Raw genomic sequence first — 16,026 nt, forward strand, 5'->3', positions numbered from 1 at the left:
CCATAACATCCTGTTTAAAGAGCATGCTGGGCTTTCTAAAAAGAAAGCACGGCACTACCTTCTTGCTTTGTGGCAGTTAAACTATTTAGGACGTTGAGGTCTTTGTCTGCAGGAGTGGAATGTGCCCATCCTATGATAATTCAGGTCTATTTTGGGCACAGCAGCTGTGAGGGTACATTTTTGCACTAAGAGTTTTATCTATTAGCTGAAACTGTTAAATATGAAATAATCATGTGTAATTATTTTTTATCCAATTCTATTTTTCCTTTTCTTTGTGAACACTGAATATCAAGAATTCAAGAAAATATAGTAAAAACATATTTCCTTTAAAGTGATACTAAACACACACTGTGTAATTGACATTGCCTTCTATTTCTGTATCTGGATTATGGCATTGTAATCATTTTAATAATAAAGAAAAATCTAAGTACCTTTTTTCTAACCGATTTACAGCTGTCACATGACCCAGCTCTTTCCCAGCCTGTCAGCAGGGAAACATAAGCAGGAGGAGCTTCTAGTCCTCTGCTGCTGGTTCAAAATAAAAATGCAGCCTTTGGAAAGCAGAGTAAAAATAAATAAATAATAGCAATAAACGGTTTGAAATTGTCACACAAATATATATTTGAAATCAAAACTTTAATATGGTGTGGGTGGATTTCTGCCAATCACAGGCTGTTTCATGCCCCCACAACCTGTGTCTTAGAATAAGAGGGAGGTGAAGGCACCATCATTCTACATGTAATATCCCACCTCCATTGTATTTAGCTGGTTAGGGAGTATGGAGGAGAGAGTGGTTATTTACCACTATGTATACAGCCACATGTGTGATTTTATAGTCACATGGGCTGCTCAGATGTGATGGGGAGGAAATTCTCAGCATAGGAACTCACTGAAAACTGAGCATGTGCAGAGTTGCCAACACTGCTTTGCAAAATTCCTAGCTGAATTAGGGACATGGACAGAAAGTGGAGATAGAGAGCAGCAGGATCAACCAGGTTTTTTGCAGAATAGAGAAAACAAATCTCATAGTGACTGTATGAGTATGAACAGCACGTAATACACAATTTATTGATGGCTTTTTAATGTGAATTTAGTGACACTTTAGGGTACCCATAAAGAAAAAATATCAGTTAGAAGATCAGGCTGTTCTTAAAAGAGATTGTGACAAACTGTACAACCAATTAGAGAAGCAGATACCTGACAAAAGCCTTATTTTAGAGGAACAATGCCACTGTCAGTTAAATCAAGCCTGGATGAATAATCCCCCCCCCCCTCTTCACACATATATTTGGTCACCCAGAGATTGTATGCCAATATTCATGCATTACTATTGACTACGATATGCCCGTAATCAATCATCTCATGTATTGTGTACACCTTTAAAGCTGAACTCCAGGAATAAAATTTATCAAAGCTCTTTATTCATTCACAAATTACTTTTATTTTAAATTAAACTTGTATAAGTATTGTATTGATATCTTGGCTGCCTCTTATAATCCCCTGTACAACAGGATTCACACTACGGGGTAATGAATAAGAGCCTATCAGGTGTGCTGCATGCAAAAGCACGGACAAGGAGCATGTTGATTGGAGGAGTAAGGAGTGTAACCAGTGGGATGACCTCAGTCTTCTGCTGCTCTTTCACTGTATGGTCAGCAGGCAGTGGGAAGAGGTGTAACGTCACTGTATCTCTTCTACAGCCAACAAATATACAAGAGTAAGTAGTACCATCCACCTGACTGTGCTGTGTGGCAGGGCTATACAATTCTTAGAACTGGATGGGCAGAAATACCAATAGTCTGGTAGGATGAACAGCATTCTTATATGTAGTCCATATGCGTATTTAGATGTTTGCCTGGAGTTCAGCTTTAAAGTCACCTAAATGAGACTAAACTGGCATCAGTACCCAAGTACTGGAGAGGAAATTCCATCAGAAGACTACAAAGCTCTTACTTCTATTTGGAGAGTTCCACAATGTGGCAGAGGATTTAGATAGTCGCTTGTTGATTATAGAGTCAACATGTCTGGGAAGATTCACTGCAGATATGGAGCATCTGTTTGGGCCTGAAGTAAAGAGACACAGTAGAAACCAGCCAGAATTTACACAGCTCAATGTACTCTTTTCATCAAAATTCATTAATAGTGTAAAACACATATATACAGGCCCAAGTGTAAACAAAATGTGACAGAGAACTGTGTTGTTTTTTGTATTGCTTTTTTGTTCTTTTAATAAAAATGAAGAATGTCGATTTAACCTAATGTTTATCATCAGAACCCCACTCAAATGGGAGCACAGGCTATTCCAAGCAGATTCATCAATTTTAACGAAGTGCTGCTTACAAATCTAAAACTTTAGTAATACTGTATTCCCATTTCTTAATGTCCACTACTCTTACAGCAAAGAACCAGCTGGAAGAGCCATGAAACTACAACAAGTTTGTCAGTACTTGCTGCCACTGTAGGTTTATTCAAAAGGTCACCAAAAAGAAAGAAGGCAATTAATGAACTACAGCCCTTATATTAAAGTAGAACTATGGGCAAAACTTTTTTTTTTTTTCATTTTGGATAGAGTAAGGGAGGGTTATAACCCCTGTCAGATTTTTGCTCGCCATCCGTGTCCCTTTGCAGAGATTTTCCTTCACTTCCTGTCCCATAGCCAAACAGGAAGTGAGAGGAAATCCCTGCAAATTAACCGCTTGCCACGCACGCTATAGCCGAAAGACGGCTATAGCGCAGGCTTCCAAAGCTAGGCGGTATACATGGACGTACTCCCGTGATCGTACTGTCCGCGTGCCCCCTCCAAGATTGTGCTGTGATCACCGAGTCCTTCAGACTCAGCTAATCACAGATCAGGGTAAAGGGCAAATCACAGCAGCCCTTTAACAGGCAATCAGCTGTCAGCCAATGACAGCTAATCACAGGATGTAAACACAAGCTGGTAATCAGCTTTTCTCTCCTCACGCTAACTACATAGGAGAGCGCAGATAACCGGCTTGTGTTAGGGACATGTGCACTGATAATCAGGGCATGGGTTAACAGTGTCCCGATTATCAATGCAGTTCCAACAGTGTCCACCAGTGCAACCTCATCAGTGCCTCCTCATCAGTGTCACCTATCAGTGCCCATCAGTGCCACCTATCAGTGCAGCCTATCAGTGCCCATCAGTGCAGCCTCATTAGCGCACATTAGTGAAGGAGAAAAAATACCCGTTTTCAAAATTTTATAAGCAAAAAAAAACAAAAAAAAAAAAACTCATTGGGGATTAATAAAAAACACTAAAAGTAAACTCTATTTGTGTAAAAAGCTGAAAGCTGAAAATTGGCCTTGGCAGGAAGGGGGTTAGAGTGCCCAGTAGGCAAATGGTTAAAATAATTCCTTGGGGACCCCCAGGTCACCAGAACTAGTGTCCCCATTTACTTTCACTTTCAATGATAATGGTAAACAGGAGAAAAAAAAAAAAAAAAGAGGGTGAATATCCATAACAAGGGCACAGGCAGCAATAAAAACTGACAGGTGTTCTAATCCCTCTCCACTCTATCCAAAACAATAAAAAAAAAAGTTTTGCCTTTAGTTATACTTTAAGTCAATTAAAGGGATCCACTAGTCATACCTCCTTTAGGAGAGTTCTGATTGAGTGCTCCTGCCCAAGACCATCGCTGCTGACGAATCTCTGCCCAAGTCTTCTTAGTGGTACGGCTGACTGCTGCCTCATATTTTTCCTAGGAATTAATAAATTTTGCATATCAAAATTAATTGTATTAATGTATTCAGTAAACAAACCTAATGATATTTTACAGTCAAAACTTAATACAAGATAAAATTCAGCTTGGTAATAAACGCATTGATATGGCATTTAAATCAGTTTTTTTTTTCAGTCCCGAAATCTGTAAAAGGACCAACACTGTTCCCTCTACCACTGCCGTTTTTACTGCTTCCTAATAGAACATGAGAATATGACAGCCAATCTCCACTTCATTACTCCATTTAATGGGACTTTCGGGAGGCTATGAATAAATTCCAGGTTTTGCTTCTGAAGACACTGACGTGATAAATGCTTTTGAGTGTGCTATTCAAATTAGCACCAAAAAGTTATTTTTCAGTGTTGGCTGGTATGACGCCTCTTCTGTAGTCACACTATTGAAGAGAGCATTACATATGGCTGCTCAAACAGGCCAAAGCACTGAACATTGGGGATGTTTCAGACTAAAGATAATAGATTATATAAATAAATATATATATATTATATATATATATATATATATATATATATAGATATATATATAGATATTTATTATAAATATCTATATATATATATATAATAAATATCTCTCTCTCTATATATATATATATATATATATATACATACATATACATACACATACACACATACATACATATATATATATATATATATATATATATATAGAGAGAGAGATATTTATTATATATATATATATATATATATATATATATATATATATATATAAAATTATATTGACATTTAATTATAACAGAGATAGGCTTGTGCGATTGTTGATATTATAAAAGTAATGCTTAAAAACGAATAAAAATGATCACAAAAAAAAACAAAAAAAAAAAAAGATAATACAATTTAAGGCAATAGCTACCATGGATGCTGTTGTATGTAGACCAATAACGAAGAAGTAAGAGAATGAAATGAACACAATTATTGACCACCATTACCTTGTTCTTCTCGTGCTTTAACCTTTGCCGTTCCTCCAGGAGCACCCTTTTCCTTTCAGCCTTCAGCCTTTGTTCTTCCAGTCTCTTCTTTCTGTCCTGTATTTGCTTCTCTCTCAGCTGTTTTGCCTTCTCCTCTTTCTCAAGCCACACGCTCTTTTTGGCCGCTAAAGTGTTAAAAAAAAAAAGAGGTTTAGTTTAGGATTGCACAATAACGTTTATTCCAAATTAGTGTCAGATGGAGATCTCAGACTCATGTTAGGCATAGAAACACAAGCCCTTTAGCAAGGGGGGTCAATAACATAACAGGATGCTTTTCCTTGCCTTAGATACTGCAGTGCAGTATATTTTTTAGGCTAATTGCTAGAATATGAATATTGATGCCCTGCTGGCATGTTAAGCTTATTTATGCAAACAAAAAATGCGCCAGAAGGATGGAATTATGAACGTGAACCTCTAAGTCAATTATTCTTCTACATCACTACGGCCCCTTAACTGTTTGTGACGCATAACATCATACTTTAGCAACCAAAGCTCGATCGTGTCCGAAGGTTAAAGAGTAAACCAGTAGAGAAAAACAAGCTTTTATCGTTGCAACAAATCAGTCTTTGCAGGTTCTTTTATTCTACAAAAGAAAAACATTTTTGTGGGGACCAAATTATTTTTAAGGATAAAAAATATATTCAATTCCAACATGGCCCTCTCCCATCAGAGTCCTGGCTACCCATGTCCTCATAGCAGCTCGCCTAGCATTGGCGAAAGCCTGGAAATCACCAAAACCCCCCACACTAGTGGACATCATTCTATTGCTAAACAATCATCTCCGAATGGAATTTGCCTTCGCTAAAGCCAACATGACCACCACCTCCTTCTACGAACACTGGGCACCCTGGCTATCTGATCATAGGAGTGCTAACCTATGAACTTCCACCGGTCTCAATGTAACTGTCTCCTGTAATACGCCCCCCAGATAACCTACATCATCCCAAATTTATTCTGCTTGGGGAATTCAATGCACCCCCACGGACTGGGGACACTCCCACACTTTTTTGCATCAGAGGTCCACCTACTTATCAGAACATCTTCCTCTTTTCCTCTTGTTTTTTTTCCCTTGTGGAACCTTGCCGGTACACGTTTCCTTCTCCCGTTGCTCCCCCGCGTATTGACCTACCACTAGTTAATCATTGATGACCCCAACCTATAATACTCCCCATGTTGTACCCGGTCCTGACTACAGTTGGTTCCCATGTGGGGTAGTCAGCGCCCGGTGTACCTTAATGTTTGGCCCTCATAGGGTGGAAGCTCAACACACTCATATGTCACCGGCAAGGTTCACCTGAATTGCCTTGACTCGACCTGTTGTTATGTTCATGTTTCTTGTTTTATAGCTGTGACCAATGTGATAATTGTTCTATTCTTTATTATGCTAATACAACGTTTGTATCTAACCTTCTTGCAAAAATTCAATAAAAATTTGGTTATAAAAAAAAAATATATATATATATTGCATCTAAACCACAAAAACAAAAAAATGTATTATACTGCTGCTTCTCTCCTTTCAATCCCCTGATGTGGCGGCTGTATTTGTTTTCTCTCTCTAGGATTTTTTAACCCAGTAATCCTGAGAATAACACACTTCCTACCACCCACCATTTCTCCACTCTATCTATGGCGGGAGCAATGGTTGCCACAGAGTTACCTGGTTGAAAAAAGACAAAAGCCAATCCAGTTCAACCAACACATAAAAAACACACACACACAAATAGAAAAACTCCATATACAGTATTCTTTACCCACAGTTGATCCAGGAAAAAGCAAAAAAAAAAAAGAAAACCCAATAAAGCATGATCCATCTTTTCCAGCAAGGGAAGTTCCTTCCTGATCCCCCAAACAGGCAATCGGATATTCCCTGGATCAACTTTACCTGTAAGGCCTCATGTACACTGCTGCCGATAAACGGACATTTAGGAGCAGTTGGGCGTTTTTTTCTTTCTTTTTTTTTTCCCAAATAATTTTTATTAGGCTTTTTTGTTTTTCCAAAAAAACAGAGAGTAAAAAGAAATTTAAAGATATGGGTACAAAACTCAAATTAGATACATAGCGTTCAAAAGGGCGGTGAAGACAGTTAAAGCAGCCATCTCAGTGGTTATGTAAATTAGCAATCACATCAAGATTTAAAAGGGAACATAAAAAAAGGGTTAGGTGGAAAAAGAGAATAGGGGAAGGGAGGTGGGTGCCATCACTATATTGCGCCCATGAGGATGAGGGAGAACGGGGGGGGGTTGGGGTTTCAGGGTAGGTCCTCCTGAAGATGCCACAGTTCCCATACCGGACGTTTTTTTCAGCAGCCCCCAAACTCTCCTCTATGTTATCTTATCTGTCCATTTTCACAGAGTTTTTTTTTATAGTCGTTTAGAGGCAGTTTCATTTAGAGGCATTTTTTTAAAGAGAAAAAAAGGCATTCAGGGTGGAAGTTTATAGGCATTTGAAACGCCAAATGCTTCCAACAGCGCGCAAACACATTTAAACGCGGTAAAACGTTTATAGGCGTTTCTAACAGTTACATAGTTTGTGAGGTTGAAAAAAGACATCAGTCCATCCAGTTCAACCCATGATGTGTTTGTTGTTAACCGTACATTGTATACCCCTGTATGTTGTGGTCTTTAAGGTGCCCATCTAATAGTTTTTTAAAAACTATCGATGCTCCCTGCTGATACGACTGCTTGTGGAAGAGAATTCCACATCCTTACTGCTCTGACAGTGAAGAACCCCTTAAGTATTTTAAGGTTAAACCGCCTTTCCTCTAGTTTTAGTGAGTGGCCACGAGTCTTATTGTATCTCCTTTCTCTGAATAGTTTGTTCCTTATGCTAGGGTCGCCAGTACAGTATTTGTACATTGATATCATATCCCCCCTCAATCGTCTCTTCTCCAGAGAGAATACGTTCAGTGCTTGTAGTCTTTCCTCATAGCCGATGCCCTTCATTCCCCTAATTATTTTTGTCGCCCTTCTCTGGACTCTCTCCAGTTCCAGCACACAGGGAAACATAAGAGAAAGTTTTTTCCTGCATTGGGAGGAGTACAATCTGTTATCTGCAAAAACGCTTCCAAACGAAAACGCTCATGAATGCCAGTAAACGTGGCATGTAAAAATGGTAAACGGGGCGTTTTCTCACTTTGTTTAGTAGCTGTCAAATTCCAGGGTTCAGAAGAGGTTTTCACACGTCCAGTGTACCTGAGGCCTGAGTGTTAGTACCCACTTATATTATGTACATCTAGAAAAGAATTCAGGCCTTAAAATTATGTACACCTAGGGAAGAATCCAGGCCTTTTTTAAAGCAATCTACTGAGCTGGCCAGAACCACCTCTGGTGGGAGTCTATTCCACATTTTCACAGCTCTTACTGTGAAGAAACCTTTCCTTACTTGGAGATTAAATCTATTTTTCTCTAGACCTAAAGAGTGCTCCCTAGTCCTCTAGCCCAGCATTTCTTAACCTTTTTTTCATGCAGGGCACCCTTTAAACTTATGGAAATCTCGAGGCACCCTCCAAAATTATGGACAGTTCTGAGGTGCCCCATTTCAAAATGTAAAAACTATTCTAATAGTTTTACATAATGCAGCAACATCAATACATGTGGAACACCCAACGTTAGAGTGGATTTATTCTTCCAAAGCAAAAAAACTTTTGTAAACTGGTACTGACTAGTATTCCAATTTTTCTCTTCTCCCTCAGTTTTTCCTCCATCACTTAGCTAATGAGATCCCAAAGCTGATGGAGAGGAGCAAGGTAGGGTCAAACAAGGATGATATGAAGGCAACTGGCATCCTCCTTATCAACCGATGACGTCATTGGCCGTTAGGATGGCAGCTAGAAGGTTGTAATGGTGTCCAATGAAACCCTTTAGTTTTGTGTAACTAAAAGGCAGGTTTCATCCACCTACCAGCTTGTGTACAGTTTTGGGGCAATTTTAAGGCATTTTTCCATGGCACCCATGAAGAAACTTCAGGATATCCTGGTTGAAAAAGGCTGCTCTAGCCCCCCTAGGGATAATCTTAAAGTGAACAACTCAACACCAAGTTCACTATATGGACCCCTTATGTATTTATACATGTTGATCATATCCCCCCTTAATCTCCTCTTCTCAAGAGAGAATAAATTCAGTTCCTCTAATCTTTCCTCATAGCTGAGCTCCTCCATGCCTCTTATCAGTTTGGTTGCCCTTCACACAGGCTGAAGGGGGGTAGGGGCATGTAAGCAGAAGTCTTACCATGGGAGTACAAGCACGGTATAAATAAATAAATAAATTCTATATATATATATATATATATATATATATATATAACAACATACTGCAGTAGGGCGGCCCTTAAGTGCAAAATCATGTATATGTACGTGACTTCGCTTTAAGGCTGTAGATGTCGCGCGCGCCCCGCCGGAGCCGCGCTCCCGCTGTGATTAGACACAGCGGGAGCCAGTCCGCGGAACTATATTGGGACTATGATATTCTGGTGGACGGCGGAGCGGTGTGGCTCTCGTTCTGGGAGGAAATCATATGACGGCGCCCCAGAACCGCCACTCTCACACAAAAAAGTGAAGTCCATAAATCTACCCAAAGTCTGTAAACGCTATAACTTTTGCGCAAATCAATTAATATTCACTTTTTGGGATTTCGTTTTACCAAAAATATGTAGCAGAATACCAATTGGCCTAAACTGATAAAGAATTTTGATTCTTTAGATTTTTTTTATTGGGAATGTTATATAGCAGAAAGTAAAAAATATTGTTTTTTGTTTTTTCCTCAAAATTGTCGGTCTATTTTTGTTTATAGCGCAAAAAATAAAAACAGCAGAGGTGATCAGATACCACCAAAAGAAAGCTCTGTTTGTGGGGGAAAAAAAGGACATTATTTTTTTTTTTTTTGGGTACAGCGTCGCACGACCGCGCAATTGTCAATTACAGCAACGCAGTGCCGTATCAGAAAAATGGTCGTTAAGGGGGTAAAACCTTCCAGGGCTGAAGTGGTTAAAGCAGAGCTTTATGTGCTTCCACTCTAGCAATACAATATCCGCAAACCCCCTCACTGGCGTTAACATCTTTGCCCAGTTTTCTTTCAGATTCAGACTCTTTGGCAATTTCAGGGCACATGCACAGGAGTTCATTCATCCCATCAGATTCCAAAATTCTACCTCGAGCTGTGCCTGAGCATGGGAAAGTAGACTGTGAACAGACAGGTAAGAATCCTCCATTGCAAAAGAAGCGTTTATTGCAGAACAGACATATCAAACAGCTTGCCTTGCTCACACATTATACATTTCTATCTACAGTAAAGTTGCACTTTATTATTCCTGCTACAGCAAGCGAATGCCTTGCTACACACTTCCTAAAGGAGGAATTTTGCCTTAAAAGGACAGTCAGGGATAAGCATACTTGTGTTTTTTAATCCAAAGATTTTTAACCAGTTCTGGATTGGAAGGATTTGCCCCCTCAATGACCAGGGCATTTTTTGCGATTCGGCACTGCGTTACTTTAATGGAAAATTGCGTGGACGCGAGACACTATACCAAAATAAAATTAATGTATTTTTTGTCCCACAAATAGAGCTTTCTTTTACTGGTATTTGATCACCTCTGCGATTTGTATTTTTTGCGCTATAAACAAAATGGAGCGACAATTCTGAAAAAAAAAAAAAAAACACAATATTTTTCACATTCTGCTATATAAAACATTCTCAAAAAAAAAAAAAAAAATGTTTCACCCTTTTAGGTCAATTTGTATTCTGCTACATATTTTTGGTAAAAAAAAAAATCCCAATAAGCGTATTTTGATTGGTTTGCACAAAAGTTATCGCGTCTATAAACTAGGGGAAAGATTTATGTCATTTTTATTTTATTTTTACTAGTAATGGCGGCGATCTGCGGTTTTTAGCAGGACTGCAATATTGCGGCGGACAGATCAGACCCCCAACTGACATTTTTGACACTTTTTGGGGGGACCAGTGACATTACTACAGTAATCAGTGCTAAAAATATGCACTGTTACTGTAATAATGACACTGGCAGGGAAGGGGTTAACCTAGGGGTGATCAAAGGGTTAACTGTGAGAATAGGGGAGTGTTTTCTAACTGTGGGGGGTAGGGACTTGTAAAATGACCATAGATACCTGTGTTCCTATATAGAAGGATCACAGGGGCTCTGTGATCATTCCAGAGAGAACAACGTTCAGCTGTGTTTACAACAGCCGACCGTTCTTCCCTCTCTCAGCAAGGAGCGATCACGGGCGCACAGCGGCAATTGCGTCCGCCGGTCCTCTGGATCGGCATCTCCGCTGCCTAGTGGGAGCGGGAGCGTGCCGCCGGCAGCATGCGCTCGCCCCCCAGCACCACTCCCGTGAACCGACGTACCCGTACGTCCATTCGCGCAGCCGAGCCAGCCTGCCGCAGTGTGTGTGTGTGTATATATATATATATATATATGTATATATATTATATATATATGCGTTGAGAGGTCAGCAAGTCGTTAACCCACATCTTGTTTTAATTGCCTCTGAACAAACTGACAGTACATTGAGCACTCCCAACAGAGTCAGGATGAGGGGTGGGCAGGAGGGGCAGTAGCAAAGGGGAAAAAAATGGATGGTACATCCATTCTACGGCGTAAATTAACAGTGGCGGAGGGGGGCACAATTCAGTACCTTTGCCCTGGGTGCTAGATGACCCTGTCCCAGTACTGACACCTATATTAGACATTTTCAGCTATAGGATTTCCAGTGCTGAATCCAAAAACACAGTCACCACAAAAAAATGAATGTTCCTCAACTAATAAAGGGGTTTTTCAGTTACATTCATTTTTTTTTTTTATAGGGAAAAGAAAAATGCAGTCTATTGTTTCTTGCTCTCACATCCCAATTCTAAATTCAAAGGGTAAAAAAAAGACAAAGTCATTCTTACAAGCAAGAGCCTTCAGCCATTTTGCATTGCATCCATTACTAAAAACAAACATACATAAAAAGACCCACTTCTCCTCCGTTAATCATCGCCATTGGTAGGGTGACTTTGGGGAAGGCATAAATGCAGTCGGCTCCGCATGAAAGTTCTGCAGTAGGTCTCGATCAATGTTTATGGCTGAGATAAAACATTATAAAAAAATCTGATCAATATCTGTTATCCTGCGATCTCACTAGGCTTGGAAAGATTCCAGAGAGGTAGACTACCCTTCCCTGTCTTTTAACACCATACTGCCCTTGTCTATGGCTGAAAGCACAGAGTACTTGTTATGGCACAATCAACAAAAGCCGACCAGGTTCTGAGAAACCGTGTTGTAAGGAAAAATAAAGCAAGTAAAACTATTCTTTTAAACAGAAAAGTCTTATGTGCCTAATTTAACGACTTCCAGTCTGGGCCAATTCTGGCATTCCTCTCCTACATGTAAAAAATTACTTATAACCCCCAGGTATTACATATTCTTTTAAGCAGAGACCCAAGAAAAAAAAAAAGGTGGATGTTGCATATTTTTATGTCACACGATATTTGCGCAGTAGCTTCATCAAACGCAATTTTTTTTGGAAAAATACACTTTAATACATTTTAATGCCCAAAAACACAATACCTCATTTCTAGGTAAAATATAAAAAATAATGCTACGCCAAGTAAATAGATACCAAACATGTCACTCTTTAAAATTGAGTCCCGCCCATGCAACGGCGCCAAACTTCGGTACCTAAAAATCCCCATAAGCAACACTTTTAAAGCTTTTACCGGGTTCCAGTTTAGGATTACATAGGAGGTCTGGTGCTAGAATTATTGCTCTTGCTCTGACGCTTGCGGCGATACCTCACATGTGTGGTGCGATCGCCGTTTACACGGGTGTGCGGGACTGGTGCACATGTTCACATTTGTGCACAAAAAGAGCAGACGGGGGCACGTTTGTTTTTTTTTTTTTTATTATTTATTTTATTTGAATAAACATTTTTTAGACGATCTCTTTAATTATTTTTTTTTCCATCAACTTTACTGCTGTCACAAGGAATGAACATTCCTTGTGACAGCATGGGCCATGACAGGTCCCTTTTATGGAGAGATCTGGGGTCTAGATCTCTTCTCTGCCCTCCAATGCAGCTGATCAGACACAGTCCTCATTGCTTCCAGTTTCTGACATCACACAGTGGGGGGGTTTGGGGGGGGGGGGAACAACATAAGTTCCTCTCACTGTGTGCCGGTAGCCAGATGCAATTGCGCGGTAGAGCCAAGTAAAGGCGGTGGTAGGGGGGGCGGACCCACCTGTTGAAGTAATCCAGCATCTTTTAAGCCACTCAGATAACTTTCACCAGCTTCAGAATCACTGGCTGAAAACACTGTTAACTCGGTCATCCCTGTAGCTGCTACTAAAGCGCTCAATTAACTACAAGAGCGCTCATCAGTGCCCTCACAGATCTCTGAGAACTACAAGCCATCTGCTGGGGTGGAAAGACGGGACTTGTAGTTCATTCATTCACAAATTCCTGTGTTTTTTTTTTTTTTAAAGTGACAGCAGGTGTGGGGAGAGGATCTCCCATCTGCTGTCATTGGGGGGGAGCAGGTTACAAGTTACACCCTAAATATGGGTATAATATGTAACATGCTCCAAAAGGTGAACTTATCCTTTAATTAAATGTGGAGATTGGTAAGGATTGTCAGCCTGTTTTCGTATATGCCTTAAAGGCCAATTTCTCTTTTCTGACCATGTTTTATGTTACACCCATATTTAAGGTGCAATTTCCACAGCCCTCCCTCCCCAACCTCTAACTACCCCTGCCTTCGTCTGGGAAGCTTGTATTTATTTTTAATTTAGAATGGATCTGTGAATACAAGACTACAAGTCCCATCTTCCACTCAGCAGAGCGACTCATAGTTCTCAAGTGTGATGACATCACTACACCTGTATTCCACTGATTAACTCCTTCAGCTCCATAACTGAATGTCCACACTTCCATACAAATTTGGAGCAGGGGGAATAGTCTACGGGAGTCTATCTATTGCACCCATGGACACACGCTTGCAATGCTTTTTTTTTTTAATTTTTTATTAGTTTTACGTCATACGGGGATCTTCAAGGCCTGCAAGCTCCTACAAACAAGCAGCTTTGCAGGCCCCAATGCAACAAATGAATAAATGCACATTGCATTGTTTTCCTCTTTACAATATGTGTGCGTTTATTATCTTTTTCCCCCAAAAGTTATAATAGGCATGTAAATGCTCCAAGATCTCCATTTCATAAATGGTGACCCTTTTCCGGTCTTCCTAGGACTTTTGGTTGTTTCGGCCAAACTAGCTCCTCCTTTTGCAATATTTATAATGTAAAATGTATAATCCAACAAGGAGAGTAAGAACCCCTCACAAAGGCCACTGAAGGCAGATACAAAATCCCTAAGGCCCTGTCCACACCTGAGAGTTTTTCAGTTTGTTAAAAGCTCATCTCTGAAGTCTCAAAACGCCAAACAAGCAAAATCCCATTCATTTCAATGGCCCCTGTTCACATATGAGCGTTAAATCACCTGAAGCTCAAAAAAGTACATGATTAAGGCCCCTTTCACACAGGTGGACCATTCAAATCCGCCTGTCAGTTTTTTTGGCGGATCTGAACGGTCCCCCCATGCATCTCTATGGGGCATCGGATGTCAGCAGAGACATGTCTGCTGGCATCCGATCCGTCAAATCTGGATGGATGGAAACCCTATTTTTCATCTGTCCAGCGGATCGGATGGTCCGTTCCCATCCGATTCCCCCATAGAGATGACCTGACAGCTGTGTCTCCGCACAAAGCACGGAGAACAACTGTCATCCTCCTGCTCAGCGGGGGATTAATCCCCCGCTGAGATAAACGGAGTCTGTCTGACGGACGGACAGTGTGAAAGAGCCCTAAAAGCATTTTTGTTATGTCAATGCCTGTCTCCAAACACCTGCAAAAAACGCCTGAAAAAACGGCTAACACCTGAAAAACACCAGAAAAAATGCCTAAAAAATGCCCAAAAAAATGCATTAAAACGATATGCTCAGGTGTGATTGGAGCCTAAGATACACAAAACCCTGGCAGGCTTCTACCAAAAACAGAAAGGTCAGTTTTTCATGGACTGACCCTTAAGGGCTAGTTCACCCTACAATGCCTATATTTAGCATTCCAGTGCATTTTTTTTTCCCTCATTAAAAATCTTTTTTTTTTTTTTTTTAACGCAGAACTTCACTCCGCACCACAAACAAAAAACGCTATTTAATTCATTTTTAGAAATCAAAGCAACCTCACCCATCCATTCATGTCTCCATGATTTATTTTTTGGGAGAAATCACTTTGAAAAACACCCTCCTAGTATTTCTAGCTGTGGCCATCTTGGGCAAGGGCAGATGATTCATGTAGCATTTACTTCCTAGAATGCATCTTCCCTTAGCTCATGCATGCAGACAAGAGGGTCTGCTTAGCTGGGAAAACCCCTCCTCCCCTCATGAAAACTCCTGGGATGTATGACATCATTTGCCTAGGCCTGGAAACCAGGAAGTAAAAAAAGTTTAAAACAAGTAAATATGATATACTTTCCTATACATTTACTAATGCGAGCAGCATAAGGATTACAAACAGTCAATGTTAATTGAGAGAATGAAGTTCCACATTAAGGAGTATGCTAGCATTTCCTTTGAGGTCACTTCCTGCTTCTTCTTTGGGCTTCTCCATTGTTTGGTGTGTGCATTAGTGCGGAGATTCATCTGCTTCGGATGTCTTTTCTTACAGGCATAATCATGGTCCTGGCCATTGCAATCCCAAGATGAAGGACCCAAAATTAGAGGTTACCATTTTTTTCTCCATCCCCATATTTATGTGCATTTACACACATTTACATGTGTTTGGTGCAAAGAAAAAAGCGTCCAGCAGGACTTTTTTTGAAAGTGCTGAAACTAAATGCAGTGGTGTGAACAAGGGTTATTGGAAAGCATTGATTTTACTGTGCATTTGTTCACAATGTATCATTTAGAAAATACACCTGAAAGCATTTGGAGTGAATGAGCCCCTAAGGCTGGGTTCACACCAAATGCGGATCGCAGCAGGGGTCCAGTGTGTCCCCTTTCAGGGACGAATCAGGCCCAAATTTTTGCCTGAATTTGGACCTGAAATAGAGCCAAAGACGCACAGGACCCCCTGTGCAATGTGCTCCGCAGCAGGCACAGAGATGTGTGAACCGGATCTATTTAGAGACGGTTACAATCTCCTATCATGCCAATTGGATGTGGGGAAATCCGCATCCAATTCACATAAGTGTGAACCCAACCTAAAGATTACACCAGCTATTGAGAGTAAAGATGC

The 16,026-nt window shown here is 40.3% G+C and overlaps 1 protein-coding gene across 2 annotated transcripts in view; it reads right to left on the minus strand.

The window, feature by feature from the left end:
• The window catches only part of MAP7D1 (MAP7 domain containing 1), a 198,530-nt gene that overhangs the window by 39,709 nt on the left and 142,795 nt on the right, over positions 1–16,026 (minus strand). Inside the window, exons 4-6 of one of the 2 annotated variants that reach the window (XM_082246678.1) lie at positions 4,705–4,868; positions 3,611–3,719; positions 1,954–2,064 (exon numbers count right to left, since the gene is read on the minus strand). In XM_082246678.1, the coding sequence (XP_082102804.1) occupies positions 1,954–2,064; positions 3,611–3,719; positions 4,705–4,868 (384 nt within the window). The remainder of the gene's footprint in view (positions 1–1,953; positions 2,065–3,610; positions 3,720–4,704; positions 4,869–16,026) is intronic. The other variant, XM_082246679.1, reaches the window with a different exon arrangement.

Source organism: Pelophylax lessonae (assembly GCF_965119305.1).
Source record: "Pelophylax lessonae genome assembly, chromosome: 2".
Classification (NCBI taxonomy): domain Eukaryota; kingdom Metazoa; phylum Chordata; class Amphibia; order Anura; family Ranidae; genus Pelophylax; species Pelophylax lessonae.